Source organism: Canis lupus, chromosome 11 (genome assembly GCF_048164855.1).
Source record: "Canis lupus baileyi chromosome 11, mCanLup2.hap1, whole genome shotgun sequence".
Taxonomy (NCBI): domain Eukaryota; kingdom Metazoa; phylum Chordata; class Mammalia; order Carnivora; family Canidae; genus Canis; species Canis lupus.
In genome coordinates, this window is record NC_132848.1 from 45,672,204 (window position 1) to 45,688,209 (window position 16,006).

Consider the following 16,006-nt stretch of genomic DNA (forward strand, 5'->3'; position numbering starts at 1 on the left):
CCATTAACTCCCATTTCCCCCTCCCCTGGTCCCTGGCAACCACCACTCTACTTCCTGTCTCTATGAATTTGACTACACTAGGGACCTCGCATAGGTGGAATCATAGTATTTATCCTTTTGTGTCTGATTTATTTCACTTAGCATAATGTCTTCAAAGTTTCGTCCATGTTGTAGTGTGTGTCAGTTCTTTCCTTTCTAAAAGGAATTTGTTTTTCTGGAAAACATAAAATGAATGTTATGCACTGAATAACATTCTGTGGTGCATATATACATAGTGGAATAATATTCCATGGTGTGTATATACATTTTGTGTTTCCATTCATCCATCAGTGGACACCTGGGCTGCTTCTACTTTTTACCTGTTGCAAATAATGCTGCTTACAAGATGAGTATGTGAATACCTCATCGAATTCCTGCCTTTAGTTATTTTGGATATATACTCATTTCATCCTTTTTGAACATACCCTGCACAATCAGAAGTATATTTTACATCATATCCTATGAAAGTGTGTGTACTGAAAGAACAGAATCACAAAACATTACCTATAACTACTCTTGACATTTTCTATCCCTATTTAATATTTTAAAATACAGGTCAAGCCACACCAATCCACCTTTGCCAGCCAATATCCATATCACACTATAGGCTACTGACCAACTAATGAGATAGTCTGTGCCGAAGGTGGAGGCAGGAGAAGAAAATGTGTACTGGCCCCGCCATGCTTCCAACCCTCGCTCAGTCACCTGTGTAAATGACTTCCTCAGAAGGGGAGTTCTTCCTGAGACTGAAAGAGTATGAAAAGCTTGTCCAGAGATTTGTATCCAGTGAGTCTGTATCCCACTCAGCATTGCCACAGGCTCACACTGTTGGAATGTGACTTGTTTATACCCTGCAGTACTGCCCTCAGAGAACCTATAAGCATTCTCACAGGGCCAAGGAAAGCTTGAGCTCAAAGGCCTGACAACTCAGATTTTAGGACTCCTTCAGAGGCTTAAGAAGGTAGATAGTTGGAGTGTAAGTTATACGAGAAGGAGGTTTTTCAGCGACCCCTAATTAGATCACATAAGCATCTGCTTCCTTCATTTAACGATTAAAGTGGACACAGTTTCTAGATGGCACCTCTGCAATGAGCAATTCCAGTCCACAGAGACATTAATTAATAAACTTCAGCTACTCTGTATTCGCAGTGGCTTTAGCAGATGGCAGCGTTTTTCTGAGGAGTCACTTGGGCCATGCGAGAACATGGTAAATCAATAAATATTACCATATTTATTGATTGCAGTCGGTAATCAATAAATATTGCCTGGCATTAACAGACTGATTATGCTTCTTCCAAATGTTTTCTTTTATAAAGCTTCTTCATGCTTTTGTGCTGAAGCTTTGCCCAGCTATTTAGAACATAATACCTACATAATAAGATATTGTTGGTACGAATCAATGAATGAATTCGAAATAACACAAAGGATGGTTGGAATACATTTGCTGAGCACTTTCTGTATCTTCTTTCAGAAACACCACTACCGAGATTTGTCCTTTCTCTTGTACAGATTTTAATTAAGATCTAAACCTCCAAAATGCAGAGCTTTTATATTTACAAACTGAATTCTCCCAACCCTCCTCCTCCCACCCCCAGATCACAGATTCTCTTTGCCTCTAATGCTGATCCCTTCCCAGGCAGCCTGGTACTATTATGATACTTTGTAGGCATTAAATGCCTATTTTGTGCCAGACGCTGTACTAGACATGTTATCTTACTTAATTCTTAACAATAATCCAATGAGGTGTATTATTACATTATTACATCCCATATTATAGAACAGAAAATCGAGGTCTCAGAGCTGCGAGTTGGCTCAAAGAGATTTCACAGTTGTCAGTGGCCTAGATTTTAGCTAAGTCGGCTGGCTCCAGAACCACTTGCAGGAACCACTTTCAATCTGGGACCTGGTGCAGAGGGCACATGAAGCAGAAGTGATTTTAAGGGAGAAATCGGTTTCTACACAAAGCCTGGTATTTACCTAAAAGCCCTTTAATACCTGCCCTCCCTTCATATCGTCAGATAGATTGTGTCCCAAAGAGCTTGGGGTGAGGAGGGGGGCGGGGGGAGGCTGGAGGAAGCCTGATTATAGACAATGAGGAAGCATGGCATTACTGCACAGTGATGGAGATCTTGGAAAGAGCAGGGGCTGGAGCCTGGAATTCATCTGACAATCCAAATAGCTGGCAGAAGTAAAAGGACAGCTTCCCAGCCCTGGCCCACCTGCTCACCTCAGAGGGCCTTCTGCTGTTGGCAGAGTATATTTTGCTAAAGCAGTACTCACATGATCCCCCAAAGCATGTAAAATATTTAAGCCTCTGCCCTCAAGGTTCTACCACAGAGAATGCCACCCCCACTTTTAGCTTCTTAAACAGCTGAAAAATACAAAAAGGGACAGGGAATGTAGGGAAAATGGGCAGGTGACCAAACTTTCACACACATACACTCATCTTTCGATGTTAAAAAGGCCATTCCTGCTTTAAAAATGAGGACTTGGTGGGATTTAAAATATTTTTTTAGAATAGTAAAGGCGTTAGTCTATCATGATTAAGAGGTAACAAATACTGAATAGTAACTAGCTGGTCTGTATGCTAAATGCCTTATAAAAATGGACTAACTATATAATATAACAGTGATGGAGGAATGACAGGTGTAAACTGGAACATAGGCTCACCCTGTAGATGAATTGACTCTTTGAATCTTCATAGCAACCCAAAAAAGTAGATAGTATTAGAATCTCTCCTTTTATAGATAAAGAAAGTGAGTCTCAGAGAGCTCCCACAGGTAGTATGGCCAAGCCAGGATATTACCCTAGAGGTATCTGACTTGAAAGCACTCTTTCTTTGACACTGCCTCAGACTGCAGACACCTGAGCTGTGTTGTAGAGTAGACCTAGCACTGCTGGACTCCATTCCGGGTTCAAAACACAAACAAATGAAGTTCAAAGTGACCAGATGGCAGGAAACCCAGTGACTGGGGACTATTTCATTTGAAAGTCTGTTTAACACTATAGCTAGGGATTGAGTTAGATTAATTGGCTTGTAGCAATGGGGGAAAGAATGTTATTCATTTGCTTTTGGAGTTTGGGAGAGTAAAGAGAATAATAAGCAGGGTGAGAAAGAAAAACAACCAATAGTTGGATAGAACTGTTAACCATATAACTTCACTTCTTGAAATAATCTGATGCTAATTTCACACAACCTGAGAAGTTGTATACTCTGAAAACAAAGAGAAGATTTTTTTAATGGATAAATACATAAAATACTGTCATTTGTAATTTTAAAAATATGAATATATTATCCATGCGGCTGTAGGAAAAAAAAAATCATTTTATCCTGGGCCAATTGTAAAAATGGAGCCAATCTCTGATTTTGTGAGGTTTTTTTCTTATTGACAGTTTGCACTACTATCCTCACCCCCAAAATTTACTGAGCACTTTATTATGTGCTGGGTACTGTTCTAAGCATTTTACTCATATCATCCTCACAGCTCTCTGGAATGGTTATCCCCATTTACAGATAAGGGAAATGATGCACAGAGAGGGTAAGTAACTTGCCCAGCGTCACACAGCTAGTGTGTGACAAAGCTGGGATTTGAACTCAGTTTGATTCCTGAACCCGTGCTTCTAACCACACTTCTATATAGTCTCCATTCTGGATGTCAGACTTCAACATATTTTCAAAATACTGACTATCGATATGCCTTTGCATTTCTGAATTACGTATCACCCCTGGGTGTACTTAGATGTTGGAAAATATACTTGAATTAATCATTAATGTAATTAAGATCTTCATCTTATCTTTAAATGTCTGGAGGATATCAGTATTTTCATCTTCCCTTTCAAAATGTCCAAGAGGCGATCATTTTACTACATTTCCAAATACAATTGAATTCTGTTGTTTTTCCTAGTAATGACTATTATTAGTCATGCTAAATTGCCTCCAAGTGGGTACTACAGAGAGAAAACTCAGTGCCTTTGAAAATATTAAATTTGATGTACAAATTTCAAAAGAGAATGATCGATTAAAACTTGAGTATTTGTATGAATTTGTGGCTGAACTACAGTCTCATGCTGTCTTCAGGACTCATTTTGTGAGTTCTGGACTCAGGTGATCCAGAGCTCAAACCCTATGGACTTCTGCAGTCAGTATCAGGATGTGGTGTCTCAGTGGAGCTGCTAGTATAACTGGATGAGCCAAAAATAAACCAGTGCCATAGAGAGTTATACCTGGACAAAAAGCATTTAGAAGGATAGGAATGGAAATTTCTCATCTTCCAGTTGTAAATAGATGTCTTTGTTGTTTTTTATCCCTTCTGTCTAACCTCCAAACTAGTATTGCCAGATAAAATACAAGACACACAGTTGAATTTGAATTTCAGAGTAACAAGGAATAATTTTTTGTATTAGTATATCCCATGCAGTATTTGGGAATAATTTTTTTAGCATACATATGTCCTGTGCAATTTTTGGGACATATTTATATTTTAAAAATTATTCATTTTTTACCTGAACTTCAAATTTAACTGGACAGCCTGTATTTTTATTTGCTAATTCTAGGGACCCTGCCAAACACCTACCCTTTCATGGTGTTTGGACTGGACTTTAATTTAAATCCATACTTTATCAAAGAATAGAAGATAGACAAGGTGAAGAAGGGAGAGAAAAGAGAAGTGAAAAGAGATAAAGAGGAGAAAGTAAGAATGCGTTCTGGCAACCTGCCAAGTAAAATAACTAACATTTTGCAAGAAAGAAATCCTAAAACTGAGGTCATAGGATGGAAAAAGTCTGTTTCACAGACTCTTTAGCCTGAACACTGGCCAAAAAAAAGCAGGCATCCTATTAACATCTGAATACCAAAGCTCATCCAGGAATGGAAAGATTTGGAATTTGAAGATCCTACGCTTCCAGCTTTGTTAGAATACCACAATTCTTTATTAATTGCAAGAAGGATTTTGTATTTTCAGTGAGATATGTAGGTAATTTGATATCAAAGAAAGCTAACTTCACTTTATGTTACTAACATGCATTTGAAACTTCGTGGATAACCTTTTGTTTGCTTGCCTCGCGCTAAAATGCAAAAAAAACTATCAGATACCTGATATGGAGAAGAATTTACCTCTGTTTAAAAATCACACAGTTCTGCTGTGAAGTGTGAAGATGGCTTTGCTTTTTTTTTTTTTTTTTTTTTGAGTTACAAAATATTAACTGACAGCTTCAAGACAGATTTTTTTCTTTAATCTCTAACCAGACAAATTACTAGAAGCAAGAAACCTCTTGCCTTAATCTGGACACTTCACAGATGTGACATTGTTCTGTAGGAGATGCCTTTTTAACTGTGGATGGGGGAAAATAACCTTTGGAATTTTTAGGATGTTATTACAAGCAAGTTTACTAGTTTTTGACTTACTAAGCCACAGCTGGAGCCAGCCTTCATCGGGGTAAGAATATTTTCATGCTACTATTATATCTTTTGTATTTTGAGAGTAGGATTATTGCATTTGGGGGAATATGGCCTTTGAGGCTTGTACCGTCTGTTGAGTATGCAAATGTGAATGTCCTGTAGAAAGGGAGAGGAGCTGACAGTTTCCTTCTGTGCCGTAAACTTAAAGACTCCAACAGATGATACGTTGGGGCTGCTGGAGCAGGAATTGGATCACACCATCATGTGGGATAAAAGAAAATTTCGTATTTCTTTAAGAGGCATTAAAAGGGCTGGGCTTATGGCCTCCCTCAGAGCCAAGCAAGTATGTGCCAGGCTTTCATTTCTATAATTGTTGTACTGTTACTGTTGCTTTAAAAAAAAAAAATCAACCCAAACGGTGCAAGGCATTTTCTGGCCAAATTATGAATCTGCCTGACAATCTTTTCTTCCCGATTAGTGAAATAGGAACCATCATTGCTTTTCCTATCCACTTTCCTCCATTCTGCATCTTTGTTTCTTTATAAGATACATTGTGTCATTAGTTCAGAGAGTGGACAATGTTATTCTGTATGTTTTCCCTTAAAGAGACTTCAAAAAATTTTAAAGCCAGACTCTCTCCAAAGTGCCACAGATGGCATCCCCACAGGCCTGGCCGCCTGTGGAAAGGTGCTGAGGAGCCACAGAGAAACACATCAGTCCACCTGTGACAGCCAGGTTAGGAGCAGATGCCGTTTCCACAGGAGAAATGTCCAAAGGAAATTGTCAGGTGACATAAGTAACAGGGAACCAGTCAGCACAGTGAATTTCAGTATTCTATCCAACCAGTTGGTGTTTTTTTTTTTTTCTCATTCGAATCTCTTTACTATGGTTTTTATCCAGGGTGCACATCAGATCATCTGGGGAGCTTTTCAAAATATGAATACCTGTGCTCTGCACAGTCGCATTTAATCAGTGCTGGCCTCTGAGATTCTGATACATGTCCTTAGTTGAAAACTGTACTCAGGAGGTCCCAGACCCAGGTAACCTTCAAAATCACTGAAAAGGCTTTAAAATGAAAATTCCCAGGCCACTTCCTCAGAGATTCCAACTTGGTATGGCTGGGTTTGGGCCTAGAAACACATATTCTTGAAAAGTTTCACAATTAATTTTGATGATTAGTCAGATTTAGAAAACCACCTTTGTCCTGAGTCACATTAATTTCAGCAAAAAAAAAAAAAAAAAAAAAAAAAAGTGGGGTTTTGAATTAGAAAAAAAATAATCTGGTTGTGTGTATAGTACCTTTGGAGCAATACCCTATGTATCCATTTTTTCACCTTAAATATTTTCCTAGCTTTATCCCTGCCTGCTTCTCTCCCATCTCAGCAGAGGAAATGTCTGATGCTTTTCTCCTCTGGTGCCGCTGACCTCATCTCCTCCCTCCTATCTTGTCCTTTTCTTAGCTACTCTTCCTACCTGGGCCTATAACCTGTTTATATTTTCCCAAACAAAATAAAAACAGTCACAGCCATCAACCATTGTAGCTACTTTGTGCTCAAGGGTCCTCTTCCTGACTACCTGTCCGCTACCTGTCTGCTTTTACCTCCTTTTGGCATCTATCTAGTCTTGCGGGCCGCCATGATCTATTTGTCACTGGGCAACCAGTGGCCCTTTCTGAGTCTTTAATTCCCTTGATGTCTTTGCAGCCTATAACTCTGTTCATTGATCAGACCCTCCTTGAGCCATCTGTTCCTTGTCTACCAGGGTTCAGTCTTTGTTTCTTTTTCTCTACATCCTTCTCATGGTGATCTTGTCCACTCCCATAGCTGTAACTTTTTATCTCTGTCCAGATGCCTCTCAAATCAAGATCCCTAACTCTGATGTCTTCCTTGAGCTTCTAACCAGTCTTTCCTGCCATCTTCTGAGACCCCCAAATCCTATATATTCAGAATCTAATACTCTTCTTCATTCCCTCCCAGCTCTTTTTTTTATATCACCTACTTTTGATAACAATGACCCCCCCCAACTCAAAACCATGGTCCCTCTCTCCCCTTCCTTGGCCCCAAGCGTTGGTTACTTGCTATATCCTATTAAGTTCTATGCCCACAGCTTCTCCTACATAGTTCTTTTTCTGTAAGTCTCTGTGGCCACCCGAGTCAAGGCCTTCTCTTCTCTCTTCCCTGTCCTCTATAGAATCCTGATCTCCTTGCTTCTCATTTCTTCATACCATCTCTAAGAAGCTGCCAGTTTAATTTATCTAAAATACAGTTCTGTGCCTAAGTGGCACAGTCAGTTAAGCTAAGCGTCTCACTTTTGGTTTTGGCTCAGCTAGTGATCTCAGGGTCATGGAATCAAGCCCTGTGTTGGGCTCTGAGCTCAGTAGGGGGTCTACTTGAGATTCTCTCTCCCTCTCTCTCTGCCCCTCCCCCTCAAATAAATAAATATAAAAAACAAGTTCTGATCATGCTACTTCTCTGCTCTAAAATATTTGATAACTATGTACTACCAAATATTAAATTCAGATTCCAAACCTGGATTTTAGAATCTTTTGTGATCTTCCCCATTTTTTTTCTAACTTCATCTTCCACTACCTACCCTCAGTCCCCACACACCCAAAGCATGATCCAAACTAGTACTTACTATTCCTTTTTCATGCTCTAAGATCTTTCTTCTACCTGCCTTTCTTCATGCCATTCTCTCTGCTGAGAGTGCATTTTGCTAATTCTCCTGAGAGTCTCTCTGGTTCTCACATGAGATCCTCTCCTAATTCTATGATGATGCTACATGAGTTTCAAATTTTAGCTCTGTTTCTCTACCATTACACCAAATGTATTGGGTACCTGATTTTGCCCCTAATATATTTTCTCATAATATAATGAATATACTAGTGATAAATATATGATAGGCATGTAAAACCACTACAAAATGAAATTTTACCTTAGTTATTGCCTGAACATTTTGAAATGTGGGTTAGTCAGGCATTAGCACAGTAACCCAGAAATGAAATACATGCCATGATCTAGAACTGTATGCATCAATCCACTGAGTAGATAAACTCAAGGGCTAAAAAAGCAAATAAAGGACACAAAGCATGATTGGTTGCTTTGTTGGTTTTAATTTCCAGGATTCAGAGATAGTATAGGAACCAAATTCTGAAAGTCGAATGGCTCTCCATGGTGAAATCCATACCTCCAACACTCAGTACTTCGTTTTACCTAATTGCAACCAAAGACATGACATTATGTATTGATGCTGACTTTCTGCCTAGGGCTTTTGTGTTACATCTGAGGTCTGGGCCAGAGTCAGGGGTTATATTCTTATGTTTTTTTTAACATCTCTGGGCATAAAGGAGGGTGTGTTTTATAAGATGCCTGCAGGCCTGGTGCCTATGTTGATAAGGTATTACTGAAGGTAATCATTTATAAATAAATAAAAATAAAATTTATATTTATAAATAAATTAACATTTAAAAACAGATAATTAATAAGGTATTATTGCACTAATGGCCAAGACCCCACTGGTGTTACTGGATGTGGTAATGGCTGAGACCTCAGGGTCACATTGGAAGTTCAAGGCCATGGGGCTTGAAGATGTCAGACTTCTAAAATTATTCCAATCCCAAGTGAATTTGTAAAGATAGTTTTCATAGGAGAGAGGATAAAGGAACTTAAATGGAATTAAAGTTTCTACATTTCACTCAAAGTGGATACTAGTAGGCTGTGATGTTATCTATGTGTGTGGCAATACTGAGAACAACCCCTAAGAAAACTATACAAGCAATATACTCAAAGACATTATAAATAAATCAGAGTGGAATCTAAAAAATGCTCAAGTAACCCACATGAAGACAAGAAAAAAGAAGAATGAGAAACAAAAGATAAAAATAGTAAATAACTGATAATATGGCACACTTAAACGCTAACATATCAATAATTACATTCAATGTAAATGGTCTAAATATATCAGTTAAAATACAGAGGTTGGTAGAGTGGATTTTTTTTTAAAGATTTATTTATTTATTCATGAGAGACACAAAGAGAGAGAGGCAGAGACACCAGCAGAAGGAGAAGCAGGCTCCCCAGAGGGAGCCCAACGTGGGGCTCAATCCCGGATCGTGGGATCATGCCCTGAGCTGAAGGCAGACACTCAACCACTGAGCCAGCCAGGCATCCCAATTGGAGTGGATTTTTAAAAAATGATCCAACTACTTATTGTCTACAAAAAACTCATTTCAAACACAATGGCACACCCGGGTTAAAAGCAAAGCTATCAGAAAGATATGTCATGTAAAAGTTAATTTTAAAGATTAGGAATGGCTATATTAATATTTTAAAAGTAGTTTTCAGAGCAGGGAAAATACATAATGATAAAAGGATCAATCCACTAAAATGATATACCAACCTGAAATGTATATTTAGAAACAAAACCACTTCAAAATACATGAAGCACAAACTGAGAGGGCTGAAAAGGTAAATAGACAAATCTGCAGTTATAATCAGGGATTTCAAAACCCCACCCTCAGCAATTAATAGACTACTAGACAGGAAATCAACAATAATACAGAGGAATTGAACAATACCATCAAGCAGCAACAGTATCTAACTGATATTAATAGAACACTTTACCCAACAACAGTTAGAACATATATTTTCCAGAACCCATGGAAACATTCACCAAAATAAGCCTTATTCTGGGTCGTAAAACAAACCTTAACAGATTTAGAAGAATTGAAATCATATACAGTATAATCTCTGACCATAACAGACTCAAACTAAAATAACAAAGACAAAAGGCAAATCTCCAAACACTTGGAAATTAAACAGCTCACTTCTAAATAACCCACAGGTCAAAGAGGAAATTTCAAAGGAAATTTGTAATATACATAGAAATGATTGAAAATGAAAACAGGATGTATCAAAGTGCTATGAGATACATCTAAAACAATGTCAAAATGAAAATTTATGGTACTAAATTCTTACATTAGAAATTAGAAAAGATCTCAAATCAATTATCTAAGTCCTGACTTAAGAAACTAGAAAAGGAAGAGCAAAATACACCCAAGACAAGCAGAAGAGAGGAAATAATGAGGATAAGAGCTAAAATCGATGAAACTGAAAACAGGAAAACAATAGAAGAAATTAGTTAACAGAAATCTAGTTCTTTGAAGAAATTAATAAAATGCCAGCAAGATTGAAGATAAAAAGAAATACAAATAACCAATATCAGGGATGAAACAAAGGATATCACTGTAGGACTGTGCAGGTGTCAGGATAAGGTAATCCTATGAACATAACTATGCACATAAATCTGGCAATTTACATGAAATGGATCAAATCCTTGAAAATCCACAAAATATCAGAACTCAGCCAAGCTGAAATAGCTAACCTGAATACCCATATAACTGTGAAAGAAACTTACTTCGCAATTTAAAAGCTCCCCTCAAAAAAGAAATCTCTGGGCACAGATGTTTTCACTGGAGAATTTTATCGTATATAGAAAGAAACATTAACATTAATTTTGTACAGTCATTTCCAGAGAAGATTACCAAATTATGAGTCCAGTATTACCCTGACACCAAAACCAGACGAAAACAAACAAGAATATTATAGACCAATATCTCTCATAAACTTAGAAATTAGGGACGCCTGGGTGGCTCAGTGGTTGAGCGTCTGCCTTTGGCTCAGGGCGTGGTCCTGGAGTCCTGGGATCGAGTCCCACGTCGGGCTCCCTGCATGGAGCCTGCTTCTCCTCTCTCTGCATATGTCTCTGCCTTTCTCTCTGTGTCTTTCATGAATAAATAAATCTTTAAAAAAAAAACTTAGAAATTAAAAAAATTTTTTTTCAAAAAAATTTTAGCAAGTTGGATCTAACAGTGTATAAGAATAATAATATACCATGACCAAGTAGGATTTATTCCAGGTAATCAAGGCTGGTTCAATATATGAAAATCAACCCATCAGCAAACTAAAAAGGAAAATGCATATAATCACATGAATTGATGCCCCAAAAAAAGCATTTTTAAAAAATTGACACCACTCATATTCAATGTAACACTCAAAGTTCAAGCCACTACAGTATGGCAAGAAACAGAAGGCATACTTTTTGGAAAACAAGAAACCCACGTGTCTGTATATGGAGACAACATGTTTGTCTTTATGGGCCTATCAAATAGAACTAACAAAAGAGTTCTGGAAGATTATAGGACACAGGATCCACACACAAGAATCAATTGCATTTCTGTGTACTGACATGTAAGAACCAAAATAAAAATACAGTACCATTTACAATGCCTCAAAGAAAATAAAATACATATAAATCTAACAACATGTATATGGGGTCTCTGTGATGAAAATTATAGAATACTGATGCCTAAATGCCTAGAATGTTCTCACTTGGTGTCTACAACCGTGTGTCTGTCAGCACTGTGGATCAGTCTCTCCTTGCAAAGGAGTATTAACTCTGATCTGTGGTGAGCCTTGGACATTTCTGGGTAAATATGTAAAAGATCAAGTGCTTAAATGGATAAAAATTACTGGTATCATCTATAAAGATATGTTTTCCATTTCTCAATATCAAAAGCCCAAGAATGCCCAGATTCCCAAAGTCAGTCAGTAGTCAGTGCTTGGATTGTTTTGCATGAATGTAGTTAGCCAGGGTCAACAGCCTCAGAGTTGAGCTTGAGATGGAATTTTCAAATTTTCAAATGTTTAGTGACATCCATCCAGCACCCCAATGCTGGGAAGTCCAAGGCATGAGTCACAGGCAGACTTTTGAACAGTCAGAGAGTGCTGAAGAGATGCCCAGATTGGCCCCAAAACTCCATTGTTAACAGTACCGGAAGACACGTAGCTGCCCCCGGGGCCAGGAAATAAGCTTTAAAAAAACACAAATAAGTGGTAACAGTAGTCCAAAAGCAAAGATTAGGCATGCCTCGTTAGAGAATGTTGTTCCGTAGAACAGAGTTTTCAAACTGGGAAGTTTAAAGATGTTCTGATTCTTGGAACTTTGGGTTAGCTCCAGGATCAAGATAGCACTGTGCTACTGCCCAATCCTACAGACGATACACCCTTGGAATTCTATTTTGAACAGCCTGGGAATATATAGAGTAGTTTTAGAGAAGGAAAAAGCAGACATGGGCATCATAGAACATCATAGATGAGACCTCATGACACAGGCAGTAGATATATTGGCAGCATGCAAATAAATACACAAAGTCGAATATTTTTTAACTATCTTATTAATGTTCATATGGCAGTATTTTTCAAGGCACTTTCAATTCTTCTACATCACACTGTCTTCAGCAACAATATGTGAAGAAGGCAGATGTGGTTTTATACTTCCCATTATAAGTACTTAGCGTCAGAACCTGGAGAAGGACTTGGGACCTCGGCTCTGACTACCTGGCAGAGCCAGCAGAGCCTGAAAGGAGTTGTCAGAGCCTGGATCCTTAGCACGACCCTCTCCACAGCCAACAAGAATGCCAACCGTCCATAGAAATCCCACACTGTGCTATAAAGTGTGCAGAGCTTTCATTAGTCCAAATTCTGGGCTTCCAGATACTGCATGTCTAGAGCAGAAGGAAGAAAAAGCAATATAGTAAGACAATAAACATAACTTGATTCTCTTTTGTGGCAAACCAAATGGGTGCAGATGTAACTGTGTAGAGTGGGGATGCATGCTCTGGATTAGACCTTTTACATTAAATATAATTCAGAGTTTAAATAATAGAAACATAGGATAAACTGGCTTAAAATTAAATACTCTTTGGCTGCAATGCAATGATTTTAGCTTCTTGGGCATAAACCACTTGAGTCTTGCTGCTGTAACAGGCAGTGATGTTGGTATGAGAAGATGGAGAATGAAACTGTATTAATGAAACTTTTTACAGTTCTTCTAAGCAGCCAAGATTTGATGTGATAATCTGTCAAATTGATTTCTTGGGCAATTCATTTGTGAATTTTATCTGCAAACTCACCAAAAATAATAATAATAATAATCGATTTTGTTTGAATGGGTTTGGACAGCTAACTGTTGTATGAGGCCGTCAGGCTGAGAAGAGTGAGTATGCCCCTGGAAGGTGGTGACTGATGTGCAGTAAGTGTCCTGTTGGAGTGGTTTGGGGTGCTTCCCCACACAGGCAATCTTTTCACAGATTCTGGAGAATTCTTTGGCTAGGGAAAATGACGTGATTGATCGTCTTTATTTTTACAAACGCTTTATTTCAGCTTCTTCATCAGTTCTCCTGTTTTATAGCATGCAGGTGCTTATATGTGCCCACAAATTCTCAGAATTATACATTACAAATTTAATTCTATTGATCTCTAGTGAAGATAGAGTGCTATTCTCTTTGAGAAATATTGTGTTTATTAAGTTGTTGAAACTAACCATGGTCATTTATAATGAAAAAAGTGGAGGCAGGGATAACCCTGCCTCCTGCATCCTGTGTAGCTCTGGATATGCATATAAACTCAGAGTTTTTACAGAAAAGTACCTTTTCCAGATTTTTTTTCTTTGCAATTTAAAGACACACTTCCAACATATCTCAAGAGCTCTCACTAAAAGGAGTATAATTATGTTCATAAATATAGGTACCTGGAATTAATCCCCTGATTGTGGGTAAACTGGTGAATTAAATGAGTCAAGCTGGGATCCCTGGGTGGCGCAGCGGTTTGGCGCCTGCCTTTGGCCCAGGGCGCGATCCTGGAGACCCGGGATCGAATCCCACATCGGGCTCCCGGTGCATGGAGCCTGCTTCTCCCTCTGCCTATGTCTCTGCCTCTCTCTCTTTCTCTCTCTGTGACTATCATAAATAAATAAAAATTAAAAAAATAAAAAATAAAAAATAAATGAGTCAAGCTGTATGTATTCAGGTAGGAGTATGGAGTGTACTACGGTTCCACCTGGGAGACTCACCTGTGGGGAAGCGTGAGCCACCTGAGGTATGAAACTGGCCCAGCTGTGGCATCTAGAGTTTACCCAGTCCAGGATCCCCCAGGCACGAGTGACTCTGGAGCACTGGAAATGTGGAGAGTCCAGGCTGAGATAGGTTCCTAGTGTACAGGACACATTTGGTACAAAAAAAAAAAAATGTAGAAGATCTCAATTTTTATTGATTCTATGTTGAAATGACAATATTTGGGGTATATTGGGTTAAATAAATGTATTAAAATTAAGCTCGCCATTTTACTCTTTTAACATAGCTTCTAGAAATTTTTTAAATTACATAGGAGGCTCACATTCAATTTCTGTTACCACTGTTCTAGAGAATCCACTGGCATGTGGTGTGGGCAAGGAGAGGCCTTATGGAAAGCAATGCAAATAATTTCAAACTGATAACTAGGCATTCCTGTCCTAACAGCCCTCAGCTGCCCTACTCAGGGTCTTCTCCTTGGCTGCCTTTGACAGCTTCAGCACACACCCAGCACAGCCTGTGACCAGCTGCCCTCTCCTCGCCTTGCCTGCCGCCCTCCTGAGCCTCTCCCTCCCTCCAGCACGGCCTCACACTCCAGACAGCTCAGGGTTCTGTTGGCCTGAGCATTCCTCTCTCCGACTTCTCACTCACTCCCCTTGAGGTGCTCAGCAGCAAAACAAAGTCTTTGGTTAACAAGACCCATCCTCCTTAGAAGGCTTTCCTTCAAAGTATCAACACACAATCTCTCCCTCAGCTCAGATGTTTTAAAAGCTCTAAAGGTCTGAAATTAAAAACAAAACAAAACAAAACCCCACCTCATCTGGCAGAACTGGCTGCAAGCTATTTATTTTATAGCTTTGATCTCACTTCCTGTGACTGGTCATTCAGCCGCCCCAGACCCTGCCCAGGTGTTGTAGACCATGTGATGGAGGGATCAGTTTGCCTTTCTAAAAAGAAGTTTTGAATCCCCAAACACATCCAGACCTGAGAGGTTTCAGATAAGGCATGATGGACCTGCAGAAGTTTTTCCCTCCCTTAAAAGCTGGCTTCCCTCACCCATCTAGGCTGCCTTAAAGATCATCTTCCTGCAAGACAGGCTTAACCATGTCTCTGTCCTCCCTTCCATCCTTGTAAGGAGTCCTGTGGCCCCCCAGGGCCCGGTGTCAGCTCCTTAACAGCTGTCCCAGCTCCTCATCCGCAGGTACTGATCACTTGCTACCGGTAGGCACAGGGCCTGAGGAGCCTCAAGACACTTGAAATACAGCCTCTGACTGAAAGAGGGGAGATGAAACACCAGGAACCAGAGTGAACAATGGAAAGATTAAATGCAAAAGTGCAAGAGAACAGCTGCAAGTGCAGGTAGAATGAGAGAATCAGGAGAGCAGAGCAGCATGGGGTCTCCAGTCCCAGGTGGGCTGGACGGCAGAAGTGGAAGGGGAGCGCCGTTTCCTGCTCCCCCACCTGGATGTCTGTCTTATCCAGATAGTTAATGAGGATTGGCCTATTGCCTGCCTTTCCAGTGAGCCCACGGGACCCCCGAAGGATCCTGCCTTCCAGAATCAAACGCGTTCCCTGCATTTCATCATTCGAAGTGATTCCTCAAACACAGAACCAGATGTCGACGTTCATTGTTTTCATCCCTGCGTCATGCTGAGCCCAGA

General features: G+C 39.4%; 1 protein-coding gene across 4 annotated transcripts in view; it reads left to right on the forward strand.

Moving 5' to 3' along the window:
- AFF3 (ALF transcription elongation factor 3) overlaps positions 1–16,006 on the forward strand; it is a 521,667-nt gene that overhangs the window by 367,294 nt on the left and 138,367 nt on the right. For 3 of the 4 annotated variants that reach the window (XM_072844520.1, XM_072844517.1, XM_072844519.1), the window contains one exon: positions 3,525–3,578. The exons of the other annotated variant lie outside the window; for it this stretch is intronic. In XM_072844520.1, the coding sequence (XP_072700621.1) occupies positions 3,525–3,578 (54 nt within the window). The remainder of the gene's footprint in view (positions 1–3,524; positions 3,579–16,006) is intronic. 4 annotated transcript variants of the gene reach the window in all.